At 42.4% G+C, this 14,515-nt stretch overlaps 2 protein-coding genes across 2 annotated transcripts in view; one reads left to right on the top strand and one right to left on the bottom strand.

Moving 5' to 3' along the window:
- Positions 1 to 1,915: 1,915 nt before the first annotated feature.
- Positions 1,916 to 3,759, top strand: LOC142945227 (ferritin, spleen middle subunit-like). The gene is made up of 4 exons (XM_076086646.1): positions 1,916 to 2,017; positions 3,023 to 3,169; positions 3,346 to 3,471; positions 3,604 to 3,759. The coding sequence occupies exons 1-4, from the start codon at positions 1,916 to 1,918 to the stop codon at positions 3,757 to 3,759; spliced, it is 531 nt and encodes a 176-aa protein (XP_075942761.1).
- Positions 3,760 to 4,331: 572 nt separating this feature from the next.
- LOC142940553 (deoxyribonuclease-1-like) overlaps positions 4,332 to 14,515 on the bottom strand; it is a 113,223-nt gene continuing 103,039 nt past the window's right edge. The window contains exon 8 of the mRNA XM_076083085.1: positions 4,332 to 4,689. Within this exon, the coding sequence (XP_075939200.1) occupies positions 4,594 to 4,689 (96 nt within the window). The 3' untranslated portion in view covers positions 4,332 to 4,593. The remainder of the gene's footprint in view (positions 4,690 to 14,515) is intronic.

Consider the following 14,515-nt stretch of genomic DNA (forward strand, 5'->3'; position numbering starts at 1 on the left):
ATTTTAGCCGATTGTTGTAAATGACTATAAAAGTAATAATTTGAACAGAGTGCATTATGTTCCCTTTTGTTGCAAAACCAGCAAAATCATACTTAAATAAAATGAATGAGAAACAAAAAAGTACAACGTGGTTACTCTAAGGATGTATACAGAGAACGGGTAAATAAAACTGATTTACGGAAGCTGACCTCTCGTAACAACAAAATTTAAACTCACAGTGGTTTTATGTGTCGGCTACAATGTGGCAGTCTTATCATAGAAATTCAAAGAATTTCTGCTTTTGATTTGATTTAGTTTCTAGAATTATTCAACTCACCACCAACTCACTGTGTTGATAGGTAACATTTGCAGGACTCCACAGCAGCAAGATGGTGGAACACTCACCATAATAAGTAGTTTGTTTGTTTCACTCATGTAGCAGAAAGGAACAACTGCATTCTGTTGCTAACCCTGTGTTGGACAATGACAATAACTTAACCTTGAACCTTGACAGACACCAGTGATTCAGTGACATAAATGTTTTCTATCCAAATTTCTAAATACTTTATTTAAAGTAACATCAATCCGTTCCAATTTACCATCAAACCATATTTTGTGAAATATTCAGTATGCTAGTTAGCCAAAGCTTCACAGACCTGCTGTGCCCAGTTACGGTTGCTAAGCGGTGATTGGACAGTTGCTTTTTGGGGGAGGGCTTTAGTGAACAGTCAGTTATTGCCACAGGCCGGTCTCCACCGAGTGCCTAGCCTTGCTGTACCTTCATGAACCATAACTAATGAAAGTAACCCTGGGTGCATTTGAACAGCCCACAGTGGGCGATGTCTTTGTGATCTCACAGTTTTATCTACATTTAGCCTGAAATATCTGAAGCAATGATGGTTTTTGTTGTCAGAGGATTGATTTGTGTGATTGAGGAATGAAAAGAAGCTGTTAAAAATCACATCGTCACTTTCGTTTTTAGCCGTGTACTTTATCTTTAACAATGATCCTTGAAGTACATACATTGTACTTCTGTGCATGTATCGTGAACAACTTATTTATTTTTATTTTTTTAACAATCCAATGCTGGGTCGCTTTATAGAGAGAAGGCAAGGCCAGAACTCAGTATATAATCTCTGTTAACAAAATTCATGAAAAAGTCAAGAGCACTATTAAACAGAGGATTGGAAGTTATTCTGATGTTTATCATTTGCAGTTGCAAGTACTTGCATTCAACGATTTTGAGACCAGAACCAGTTTTCTATTTCTATTTAAATATGTCCTGATGTATTGTAGTTTATACGACAGTAGAGGATTTGTGTCTATATGTAGGAGTATTCAGTTTTCTAAATCTAAATGTACAGGTTTATATCTTTATGCTGTTTGTATAAAGGGAAAATGATAACTTCACAACCCACCTTTGCACACATAAATTGCACACTCAGCCTATTCAGTCTTTGAATTTACATTCAAATATAATTCAGTTTATTGTCTTTTGAGATAATAACAAAAAAGTGCTTCGTCATTGCACGTGTGAATAAATCAATGGAATATGAAAAACCTGTTTTTCCCCGAATGAGGAAGGGGGATGCGACCTCATCCCTCGTCTCACAGCTCTGCCGCTGTCTGAGCTCAGTGATTGGCGGAAATGCGTGGAGTGACGTAACTTGTGTCACGAGCTCCGGCAAGGGTATAAAACCGCGGAGCGAGACGTTTACCATTCACACCAGGGAGAGAAACCACAAGGAGTTCTTGCTTCAACAGTGTTTGAACGGAACTTCTTCCTTCGTCCCGCGTACTACTTCTTCTACTCTGCATTCTGGACACGACAAACCTTTATTACTTGAACACTACCGAGAAAGTCGTCGTTAAGCTATTTTTTGGACCGTTTTGCTAAGAAAACAAGAGAAGAAACCCGCAAGAAACGCCAGCTACAATGGAGTCTCAGGTCCGTCAGAACTACCACCGCGACTGCGAGGCCGCCGTCAACCGGATGGTCAACATGGAGCTGTTCGCCTCTTACACCTACACTTCCATGGTGAGAAGAACACTTCAATTTATTGTATCTTCGTAGTATGTATTAATGTATGCTAAGTATCTGCATCTATTGTATGTCTTGATATAAAAAAAATATTTGCTATTAAAAGAAGAAATATAAAATACAATTGTCATTAAATTGATGGTGTTTTATAAGTAATGCAGTATGGCAGCACTGTTTCTCTGCATCTCTCACTTGTTTATCTGATGGTTGCCAGATAAGGAGTGTTTTATCCCCCACTCGCCACATTGAGTCAAACACGCTGAGTCATGTTTATGCTGTTTTCTTAACTTCTTCAAACATGATGCTGGTCTGTGTCCAAACCGACTAGACCAGGGGTCTTCAACAGGGGGTCCGCGAAACTTTTGATTGATTAGACTTTTTTTTTTTTTTTTTACTTTTTTTTTCCAAACATGAATCTGCTCATTATTTTAATAGTTCAGTATTGTATGCAAGATAACAGGTATGTTTATGCATGGCACTAATGGGACATCACTCATTTTCGTTTCCACATTTATGTTTAAAAAAACATCACTTTGAATAGCTTGTATGCATGATTATCATGCAATTGACAGACAATGTTGATATTGGTATCAGCTGACAAGGTATGCTTATCAATGGCAGTGGCACGGCCACCCTACTCACTGTACCTTGCACATGTTTAAAATAAAAACATGAATATATGAACCTGTGTATTATTCGAATAGCTTAGTATTGAATGTACAATATAGATGGTACTAGGCCCATTTAATATAAAGCACAATATAAATTGTCGGGGGTCCCTGCTCCATCTCTCTATCAGTTGGGGGGGGGGGGGGTCCTTGGCCTGAAAAACGTTGACGACCCATGGACTAGACCTTTCAAAACTATGACTCGTGTGCCTGACAACTACTTTGTTGCCTAACTACAGTTTGTCACAACCGTTTTCTTTTTTAAATAATGGTGACGTCTGCTAATCACAGTTCTAACCTCTGCTCTTCCTCCCCTCTTGTCCCTTGTTTACAGGCCTTTTACTTCTCCCGTGACGATGTGGCCCTCGAAGGCTTCGCCCATTTCTTCAAGGAGAACAGTGACGAGGAGAGGGAGCACGCCCAGAAGCTGCTGGCCTTCCAGAACAACAGGGGAGGACGCATCTTCCTCCAGGACCTGAAGGTCGGTACACACTGGAGGACTGGCCCCGTTGAGACGTGTCTTGCTGCACCCTGTCTGTCTAGGACAAATAAACTGGGATTAACCTGCAGCAGTGGGACACTCGGTCCCTCCCGTTTACCACCAATTATTATCATGACCGTTCAGTCTGCTATAATTGAATGTTTTTCCCTCCGTAGAAACCAGACCGTGATGAGTGGGGCAGCGGGCTGGAGGCCATGCAGTGCGCCCTGCAGCTGGAGAAGACCGTCAACCAGGCCCTGCTGGACCTGCACAAACTGGCTTCTGACAACGTAGACCCTCATGTAAGTGTGAATTAGTGCCGCGTGGTCTGCCAAAGACGGTCCCGGCTACACCACAAACTCGTGTGCTCTAGCATTCGTCTGTACGCGTAGTAATCTCTCTCTCTCTCTCTCTCTCTCGTCTCCGTTCCTCAGATGTGCGACTTCCTGGAGACCCACTACCTGAACGAGCAGGTGGAGGCCATCAAGAAGCTGGGCGACTACATCTCCAACCTCTCCCGCATGGACGCCAACAAAAACAAGATGGCGGAGTACCTGTTCGACAAGCACACCCTGGGGGCAAAGAGCTAAATATGCAAAGTCTCAGGGTTGAGCCTGGAGGGAAGATGTGGCACACAGGCTTTAAACGCACCCTTCTGCTCCAGTGAGCGTGAATTTAAATCTACTCTGCTTGACCTGTGGAGTTGATGAGTTCTGGTGGTGTCACTGGGTTTTTTAAATGTCATTTAAGGATAGATATTTATAAGGTGATGACTTTGCCCTCATTACCTATAAATCTCCTCTTGTGTGACATTTGAATGACTGTTTCTGATCTGTTCTTAATCTGAATAAACATGTTGAGCTGGACTCTGTTGTCTGATCTGCATCTGTTACGCACCCTTTTCATATTGACTTAAAAGCTGTTATGTTTGCACACCATCGTTTATTAAACCAAAGTGCTGGTTAGTAGTCGGTAACTCCTAAATGGAGCTAATCTGTAACTCTTTCCCTTATAAGTGTACATGCTCATGAATGACTGCACCGCCTTTAATCTACAAGAACTGCCATCAAGTCACCAGAGCTTTACTCTCTGGTTTTTCCTTCTCAGCAGGACATTTAGATTTATTTTCCCCACAGTTCAATGAAGTGAAAGTCCTGATTCCTCCCAGGCTACATTTTCTTTTATTACTGAATAAACAAAGGAATTCTGAATTTAGTTTTTTGTGCAACGTTTTCGATACATACCTCTGAAAATGTTGCTGCTACTTGATACAATAAAGGTGAATGAACTTTTGTTTGTGCTGCTTCAAACATTGAAGAAAATGACAAAACAGAATAGCAGAAATAATTTGTTAATTTTGGTCTAGTCAATTCAATGCTGCATGGTTGCAGCGGGTTCCCCCACGCAGTCATCATTATCCCAATTCACCGTGGCGGGTCTTCCCATTTGCGTTTACGTTTGGGAACCTTCTTTTCAATCAGCTCCACCTCCACAGGATAATGGTCGCTGATAGCAGATGCCTGAGAGAGAGAGAGAGAGAAACGTAGGTTTCTCCTGTGGCACAATTTCTAGTTGGTCCAGCTTCAGCAAAATGTCCTCGGTTAGACAAAAGGTTTATTATGTTTTGTAAAACTCAAGTCATCAAAATACCCTTTTCACTTGCATCACTAAAGGACTACATACAGTACTGGTTTTACATGTTTCAGCATCATCAACCAAAACTGATGACCGTTTTCCAAGCATGTATGTGTGCAAGTATGTTTTAAAAAATAGTCAACCAAAAATAAAACTGGTTAAAATTTTTTTTTTTGAACAACACAATTCGCTGCATTATTTGAGGCCCTGAGCCGAACTATTGCTCAGCTGGTCTGGGAAGTTATTCATAATTGACATACAACTAAATATTGTCTCCAGAGCACATAAACATCCCACACATACACTGAAGGCACAGCTTTCAGGAGCCATCCTCTGATTGAAGGACGACCCGCTGTACCACCGAGCCAGAGCCTAGTTCTATGTCCGTTCTACTCCTTCATTTATTTCTATGGTGAAAACATGAAAGTGTTAAACTGCTCTTAATAGACCCAGTCTTTTTGTAAATTGCAACTGATGTGAATTCTATCACAGAGAGTTAAAGCTAAAGTTGTTTTTACCTCGTCCAAGGTGAGACCAAAGGCCGACATGAAGTTGTAGACCCCAGCACTGCCAGGCACCACTCCATTCTTTATGTCATCAGTGATCACAATCCTGCAGATACAGGAAGAGGAGTGGATTTTAGAGTCTGTACACTTTTGTGTGTGTGTGTGTGTGTGTGTGTGTGTGTGTGTGCACCTGTCATAAGGGAAGCCGGTTTTCACTGAAGTGTGCTGATCGTCGGTGATCAGCCAGTGGAAACTCTTGTTCGTGAAGAGGCGGATCTTCTGCCAGTCGGAGTCTTTTACGTAAGTGCCGCCAGCGTTGAAGTCGCCCAGCAGCACGATGTTCTGCAGGGAGAGTAGAAATAGTTTCAACCATCCCCATCTCATATTTTAACAAATTAATCATCCAGTTTTAAAAAAAAATAATTGTGTTTTCTGGAGGACAACATTCACATTGGTGTTCAAGCGGGTGTTGACATCAGCCACCACGTCATAGAGGGCATCGATTTGCTTCACAGCGTCGTTTGGAGAGGTGTGCTGGGGGATCAGAACAAACTTCCCCACAGCTATAAAACAGGAGGAAGGAGAAAGGAGTGAGTGAACGAAGAGGGAAATGCGAGATGACAAGAGACAAGTTGATGTTTTGGATATGGCAGACATGATTCATACAACAAAAAAGTGAGCTCACTGTCTTTTAAATGTGGCAGCACAGAGTTGCCGGCCCTATTTGGCGGACATAAATACTGTATGGCAGTCAGAATTCTACTGAAGACAAAACATTTTCTAAAGGGGCCTTGGTGACCAACGGATCGTGACCTCAGAATCTCTCACACACGTGTTTAGTTCTCAGTTGGTCGCCTAGAGAGAGAGAGGCAATCTACATCACTGGCGTCCTACAGTGAGGAAGAGTTATCGCTCTCTGTTCTTTGCCGCACTCTTTCAGAGCCTACCGGTTTGTGTGGAGGAGAACTCAGCGATGAAGGGCGGCCGGCTGAAGCGAGTGTAGAAACCGTAGGGAATGTCGTTGTAGGTGTAGGATCTAACCACGGACACTATCCCCACCCTGCAGAGGAAAGATAGTACTTAACCACATCTCTCACTTCCTGTAAACACATTGCTTTTGAAGTAGTCTTCAAAAAGCGGTTAAAGCTCATCAACTCTTTCTTGTAGTCAGCTATTCACAGCATTGCTGGAGCATTTTCACAAGTTGTTTATCATCGTCGTTTATCGGTCCTGTGACCACTCGGGAGCAGCTTGACCGGTCCTGAATGTGTGAATGGATGAATGTAATGTGCAGATGTGTCATGTTTTTTTTTTTTGCCCAACAAATTTACGTATAATTACCAAAGGAAGACTGTATTACTAAATACAGCTGGACCAAAACGTACTCTGTATTCATCAGTATTCTTTGCAGAAATTAGATTTCATGATGTGTTTGGTGTTTTTAAAGTGGGCTATTTATATAGTAGATAGTATGCTGGGCTATGCTGTATATTGTGCATGTTATGCAATTATGTGACATTCCATATAAAATGGGAATTTCAAATGGATTTTAATTTTTCACAACACATCTGCAAGTCATTTGCATTCAAAAAGGAACAGTGTGAAGGATTTTGGGGGATCTATTGGCAGAGTGATGTTTGTTGCATGTTTTCATCACCTGAAACTACGAGTCGTTGAGTTTCTGTTAGCTTAGAATGAGTAGAATGATACTTTATGTTTTTCTGATAATACTTATGATGTTGAATGCTTGTAGTTGAGTATTTGAATTGTAATGTTGGCTACTTTTACATAAGTAGTTTTCTGGCACTAATCGCTGACAATAAGGACAAAGACACTGTGCAGATCTGAAGTATAACTTTAAAAGATAAATAGTTTGTTGTCTGGTCACTGATGTGGGGTCTCAACGGAGGATTCCTGCAGAGGATCGGTTGTTTTTGCCTCTCTCTGTTTACCTGTAGAGGAAGAGATATCTCTCCTTGTGTGAACCAGCACCCAGAGGGTCGCTGAGGATGCCCTTGTACGAGAAACCACTACACGCAGGACATCTGCGTAAACACACACAAACACACACAGATGTAGAGCATCATTTAGTTTGTCTCAAATCATAATGTGAGTTCATGAGCCGTCCAATTTAACTTCTACAGAAGGTCACTATATTCTGTGTGTAGTAATATAAGCACTATATAAGGTGTGTGGTTAGTCTAACTTGCTGACGGCTTTCAGGAGTCTGTCGGTCACTGGCACTTGCTTGTCTCTGACCTCCTGGATCAGAATGATGTCGTAGCGACAGACAATCTGAGAAACAGAAAACAACACATATCTGATTAGAGTTCTTGCTGCAGTGCCGTCTTATTATATTAGTGGTCTGTTTAGTTTCATTCCATTCAAGTAGAGTTCTCCTGAAACAAAGAGAAACAGAACTAAAAGAGGTGAACCAACATAACATCTCCTTTTCCAGTCAAATTAAATAATCTGTGATGGTTATTGTTCTAGGTAATAAAGGGGTACTTCACTAATTCCTCACTTAAAAGCTTCACTGGTCATAACAGGGTTCAACGTTAATGTTTTGTTTTAATCACTTGCCCCCATATAACTTGTTTAATCTTTGTTGTTATCAAATACTAACAAAGACCAAAGTCAGTAAATTAATCTGGAGTTTCTCCCACATCCTCTAACATCATTAAACTACTAAACTGTTTTAATACTAAACACATTTGAGGTGCTCGCTTGCGCTTCAGTTCACAGAACTTTGTCTTTACCCCCCATTTCCTCGCGCATGTGCAACTCTCATCAGAGATGGGGAGGAAGCAAATGGCTCCCCCCTTAGCTACTTCCATCGTCAGCTCCCGAAAAAAAAACGTGTTTCATTTTTTTTTTACAATCGGGCAAGTGAGTTGCAAGATTTATTAGCCCGACGGGGCATTTTACTTGCCCCGGGCAAGCGGGCAACCCTTGTTGTTGAGTCCTGCATGGGAAGTACTACCTGTGTCTCGAGTGTCTCTGGAGGACACAATAAGCCCTGATGATGTCATAGTGATATATAGTGTCATCAGGGTAATATGAGCTTGGGCTTGGACAGTACAAATGGAAAACCTGCGTTATAAACTGGGCACATAGTATTTAAAAGACATTTACCATCCAAGGAGGTTCTAAAGAAATTATAAAATGCTTAATGGTTGAATTATGGGAAATGTAGGATCCATTTTTATTTATTTATTATAATTTATTTTAATCTACCTCTTGTGAGTCCCCCAACTTTATGGATTTGAAAAAGAATAGCTGGAGTGCCCCTTTAATCTCCAAAAGCCTCTGAACAATACAGTATTGTAACTAAATCTAACGACATGCTCATACTTCTAATGTGCTTTCTAATGTGCTACCAACTTATTGCAATTGAAGGGAGGCCAGCTGTCGGGTAAACCTTGTGGTATTTTAACGTTACTCAGCGCTGTTCAAAATATATCCTCTTTATATCGATGAGATACAGTCTTAGAAAAAAGGAATATTGGATGCAAAGAAAAATAAAACATTTTCAGACCGTGCTGATGATGTTCATGAGAGTCGCGTCTTCGGATTTCTGGGGTCCAAATGTCTGGATGTTGAAGGCTCCCAGCAGCAGGGAGGTAGACAGATGCAGCAGGACCAACAAGATGCCCAACGCACACACCCAACGCATCCTGAGCCAAAGAGGTCACATTAGTGTGTATATTTAAAATACATCATTCTAAATCTTGATTGTATGACACATGGACAGTTAGCATGTAATAGTTATACTGCATGCTGGAGGAGCCTGAAAGACTCTCTGCCCTGCTGTGGGAGTCAGAGACGCACCAACACCTGCACCCCTGGACACACGCAGCAGGATCTCTATTCCTGCAAGTTTTTATAACTCTGAGTCGGCAACCCGGCGTTTCATGTGCTGCTTTTTCCAGAGGCATCCTGGGTAAATTATTACTCCAGCAGGAGAATCATTATTCTGTTAGTAACATCTTATTAAAGATCAAGCAAAACCAGTCCCTGTGTATAATGTTAGATAATCTGCAAGAATTGTTCTCCAACTGTGTAACAAAAATAGGTTCCAGATCATTAATGCTTAATTCCTAGCCTAATTAAGTATGTCATGGAATTTAAGAAATAGTAACATAAGACAATTTTTGACTTGAGAATGATGAATACAGTTTGAGAACAAGAAGATACAATACAGCATGTAGACTCTACAGGATGATTGTTTCCTTGGCAACTATCATGTTTTTACCGAAAGATGTATAGATTTTAGTTGTTCTATTATCTCAATTTGCTTGCGTGCACAAAGCTGCCGTAAATAGGTCACTAAAAAATGACCGGCCCCCCCACCAGGTTTGGGCTGAGCCCCGAATGTTCACAACGTGTGGATCCGCCCCTGCTGTGTGACATTTAGAGTGTGTACTGCTAAATGAAATACATTTTCTGTCAGTTCCCATGTAAGGGTTGCATGCAAACACATTGAACCTGACAGTAGATGAATGTGGAACTAGAGTGTGCAGATGATCAACAGAGGCTATTTTTACCTGCGGTGTTCACAGCAGCAGTGAGAAGGCATCACATGGTGAATATGTGATAAAGGAAGTTGATTTGAGGTCATGTGTGATGAAATCTCTCTCCTCTATTGAGTCATGTTTACATGGTTTTCACGCCAAAATGTAAAGTAATATCTCCCGTAAAAACATGAGGTGAACCAAACTACAGCCTGGAAATATAATGTGTGTCGTCTTAAGACACACTTGTTTTCTGAAGGATAGACTTACTTATACACTTATTAATTTATCTGTTCAGAGGTAGATGCATTCTTAAATATAATCATGTAATATATGAACATCAATGTCATGTAGCGATCATAGTGGAACATGGTTGTTATGTTTCCTTCACATAAGATGGGACATTGCTGAGGTAGAAATAATTAAAGATAATTATTGACGGTAAAACATTTTATACTTTCATTAATAACTTAAGTTTCACATTGTTTCAAAATTCATTCATATTTCAAAAGATGGGCAGAGATAGTGTGATGATGGGTGTGCCGTTATTGAGACCTCAGAAAATGTTCTATTGTGCTGTGATGGATGGAATCAGTAAGTGGCTTTTAGTGGTGGAATGAGGACATTTACTCAAGTAGGCCTACTGTACTTTTGAGGTACTTTTACTTGAGTATATCCATATCCATGCACCGTACATCCATCTTGTGCGTCTGTATATTTCTATTCCACTACAATTCAGAAGTACAAATTTTTTACTCCACTTTATTTATTTGACAGCTTTAGTTACTTTGCAGCTTCAGATTGTTAATAACAATAAAAAATACATTTATAAAATATGATGTATTAATATAGATCATGCTAAATCTCAGCATATACATTTGTTAAAATGAGTTTTGCCTTTACCAGCTGCAACATTAGTAACAATTACACATAAACCCACCAGTTACGATAATCCAGTATTATAAAATACATTATAATGAAATGGGACATTCAACACAATGAATAGCTACTACGTTTGGTTCTCAGTAAATAAGCTATATTTTAGGACTTTTACGTGTAACAGAGTATTTATACACTGTAATATTGCTACTTTTACTCAAGAAAAAGGTTTGAGTATTACTTATTATTCTACCACTGGTTGCAGCACAGAAGTAAGGAAACAGGACAGTGGGTTCTTTGGGTTATGTGGTTTCAGCCCGGCAGGGGGCGATAAAGCGCTGCTGTGTTTAACACCGACCGACTTGATCACAGAAGGAAACGCTGCGTGACGTCATTAGTGTAGCAGCCACAAACAGGAAGAAAACATCCAGCTGTTATCTAAGCAGGGAGAGCTTTGGCTAGCTTAGCAGCCTGTGTAGCATCGTGACAGTAATGAAACGGCATTGAGAGTCGGGAACAAACTGGTGTTTGGTCATGCTGTGTCCGGAGTAGCGGCCGCATCGCTGGATACCCTAGGAATATCATTCTCCTCGACTTTCCTCCAGTGCCGGTGTTACGTCCCGACTGGTTTTTGAACCTACTGGTTTCTCCTCCGAGCGCAGCAGCTGTTTTCTGTCTCTGTCGCCAGATTCGTCAAACATTCACAAACATATTGCTGGAGATCTATAAACCACATCTCATATTCATTACGCGGATTACGATTGTATAAGTGAGCACTACATCACAGCCACGTATGAAGAACTACATTGAAGAATTGTATCATATATATATACTATATACATACACTTTTTGTTTGGGATATATTTATACTTATATTGTATATAGCTGTTGAATGTTTTTTTCTTATATTTCTCTTGTTTATTGTATATATTTCATATGTGTGTATGTACGATGAGAGTAATATGTAACCAGAGTCAAATTCCATGTATGCGCACGCATACGTATCCAATAAAGCTGATTCTGATTCTGATTCTGAAAATATATTTATGGAAAGATCGCAACAACCTGGATTCGAACTCTCTCGAGCAAAATAGTAATAAATCTAAAGATGGTCACGCTACGCGATCCGCCACTTACTCTTAGAAAAGTATCAGTCATTCAGGTATTTATCCATTAAGTCATACCTCGTCAGTGTCCAGGGAACGTTTTGGTTTGGGGTGAACTGAAACAACTGGTTACCTTGGGCGTCTCTTCAAACATTACATTACATTACATTACAGTCATTTAGCAGACGCTTTTATCCAAAGCGACTTACAATAAGTATTCAACATCGGTTTTCGAGAGAACAACTAGTCACCAGAAGTAATAAGTACATGTCCCTACCTCAAACAAGCGTCTAAGAGCATAAACCAGAGCCAACGTACAGTGCAGAAACAAACGAATGCAATAAGTGCCACAAGCTAATATAAAAACAATAAGTGCAATAAGCTAGTATGAATACAGTAGATGCTAAGTAAGTGCTAAGCGGAAGGGTAGGCCTTCTTGAAGAGGTGAGTTTTCAACCTGCGACGAAAGATGGGCAGCGACTCTGCCGTCCTGACGTCAGTGGGGAGTTCATTCCACCACTGTGGGGCCAGGACAGAAAACAGCCGCGACCGGGTCGAACGGCCGCAGGGACCTCTGAGCGACGGGGCAACCAGTCGCCCCGAGGTAGCAGAGCGAAGTGGTCGGGCCGGGGTGTAGGGCTTGACCATGGCCTGGAGATAGGAAGGAGCTGTTCCTTTCACTGCCCTGTAGGCTAGCACCAGAGTCTTAAACTGGATGCGGGCTCTTACAGGTAGCCAGTGTAGAGAACGGAGAAGGCAAGTTGTGTGGGAGAACTTGGGGCGATTGAACACCAGGCGAGCTGCAGCTTTCTGGACAAGCTCCAGAGGTCTGATGGCCAGCGCCGGGGCTCCAGCAAGTAGTGAGTTGCAGTAGTCCAGGCGGGAGATGACAAGAGCCTGGATTAGCACCTGCGCCGTCCCATCAGTGAGGAAGGGGCGAATCCTCCTGATGTTGTAGAGCAGGAATCTGCAGGAGCGTGTAACCGATGCAATGTTTGCTGAGAACGACAGTTGGTCATCCAGGGTCACACCCAGGTTTCTCGCAGTCTGAGTTGGCGTCACCACGGTATCATCAATGGTGATGGACAGGTCTCGGTGCGGGCAACCCTTCCCCGGGAGGAACAGTAGCTCGGTTTTGTCCAGGTTGAGCTTGAGGTGGTGTGTCGTCATCCACTTCGAGATGTCAGCCAAGCACGCAGCGATGCGTGCCTCCACTTGAGTGTCCCCGGGGGGAAATGACAAGACCAGCTGGGTGTCATCGGCATAACAATGGTAGGAGAAGTCATGCGAGCGAATAACAGAACCCAGAGATGATGTGTAGAGCCAGAAGAGAAGGGGGCCCAGGACTGAGCCTTGCGGAACCCCCGTAGTCAGTATGCGTGGTTCCGACACAGAGCCCCTCCATGACACCTGGTAGGATCGACCTGTCAGGTAGGATGCAAACAGGGAGAGTGCAGAGCCTGAAACGCCCATCCCCTCGAGGGTGGATAGGAGGATCTGGTGGTTAACAGTGTCAAACGCCGCAGACAGGTCCAGGAGAATCAGGACAGAGGAGAGAGAGTTAGATCTCGCTGCATGAAGCGACTCCGTCACCGCAAGGAGGGCTGTCTCAGTCGAGTGACCCACTTTGAACCCGGACTGGTGAGGGTCCAAGAGGTTGTTTTGGTGGAGATAGGAGGATAGTTAAGTAAAGACAGCACGTTCAAGTGTTTTGGAAAGAAAGGGTAGAAGAGACACCGGTCTGAAGTTCTTGACATCAGAGGGGTCAAGTGATGGTTTCTTCAGAAGGGGGGTGACTCTAGCAGTCTTGAAAGCCGTGGGAAAGTATCCTGAAACAAGAGATGTGTTCATGAGGTGGGTGAGAAAAGGAAGGAGTTCAGTCGCAATAGACTGAAGAAGAGGGGAGGGGATCGGGTCAAGGGAGCACGTGGTGGGGCGGTTAGATGTAACAAGGTTGAGGACCTCGTTAGGGGAGAGGGGAGCAAGATAGGGTAAGATGGGGCATGGAGAGGGGAGGGAGAGCTGTGGGGGAAGAGCTGGAGATGGTAGAGAGGGAGAGGGTGGACAGGGAGAGAGTAGACAGGGGGGCTGAGAGAAGGAGGATCTGATATAGTTTACCTTCTTGTCAAAGAAGTTGGCGAAATCGTCAGGGAGAAGGGAGGAAGTAGGAGGAGGGGGTGGGGGTTGGAGGAGTGAAGAGAAAGTTTCGAAGACTTTTTTAGGATTGGAAGCAGAGGTTAGGATTTTGGAGCGAAAGAAAGCAGCTTTAGCAGTAGATAGAGTGATGGAAAAAGTGGAAAGAAGAGCTTGGAAGTTAAGAAGGTCCCCCGGGAGTTTGCCTTTTCTCCATTTACGCTCAGCCTCTCTTAGGCTCCGTCTGTCATTATGCACTGAGTCTGACAGCCACGGGGCAGGTGGGGTTGGCCGTGCAGGCCTGGAGGTGAAGGGACAGAGGTTGTCCAAAGAAGAGGAAAGGGTGGAGAGGAGAAGATCAGTAGCAATATCAGCGGACAGGAGAGAGAAGGCTTCAGGGTCAGGGAGAGCAGAGGTAACAGAAGATGAAAACACTTCCAAACATATTTATCAATGCATTTTCAAATGTTTAATGTTCATGCCCACGGTAATATAATAACATTAAAGATAATGATAATAAACTTTATTTACATATTACACAGTTTAAAAAGTGCTTCACAGACGTAAAAGCGA

The sequence above is a fragment of the Anarhichas minor genome, unplaced genomic scaffold, assembly GCF_050575085.1.
Source record: "Anarhichas minor isolate MPS153535 unplaced genomic scaffold, ASM5057508v1 ptg000007l, whole genome shotgun sequence".
Lineage (NCBI taxonomy): Eukaryota > Metazoa > Chordata > Actinopteri > Perciformes > Anarhichadidae > Anarhichas > Anarhichas minor.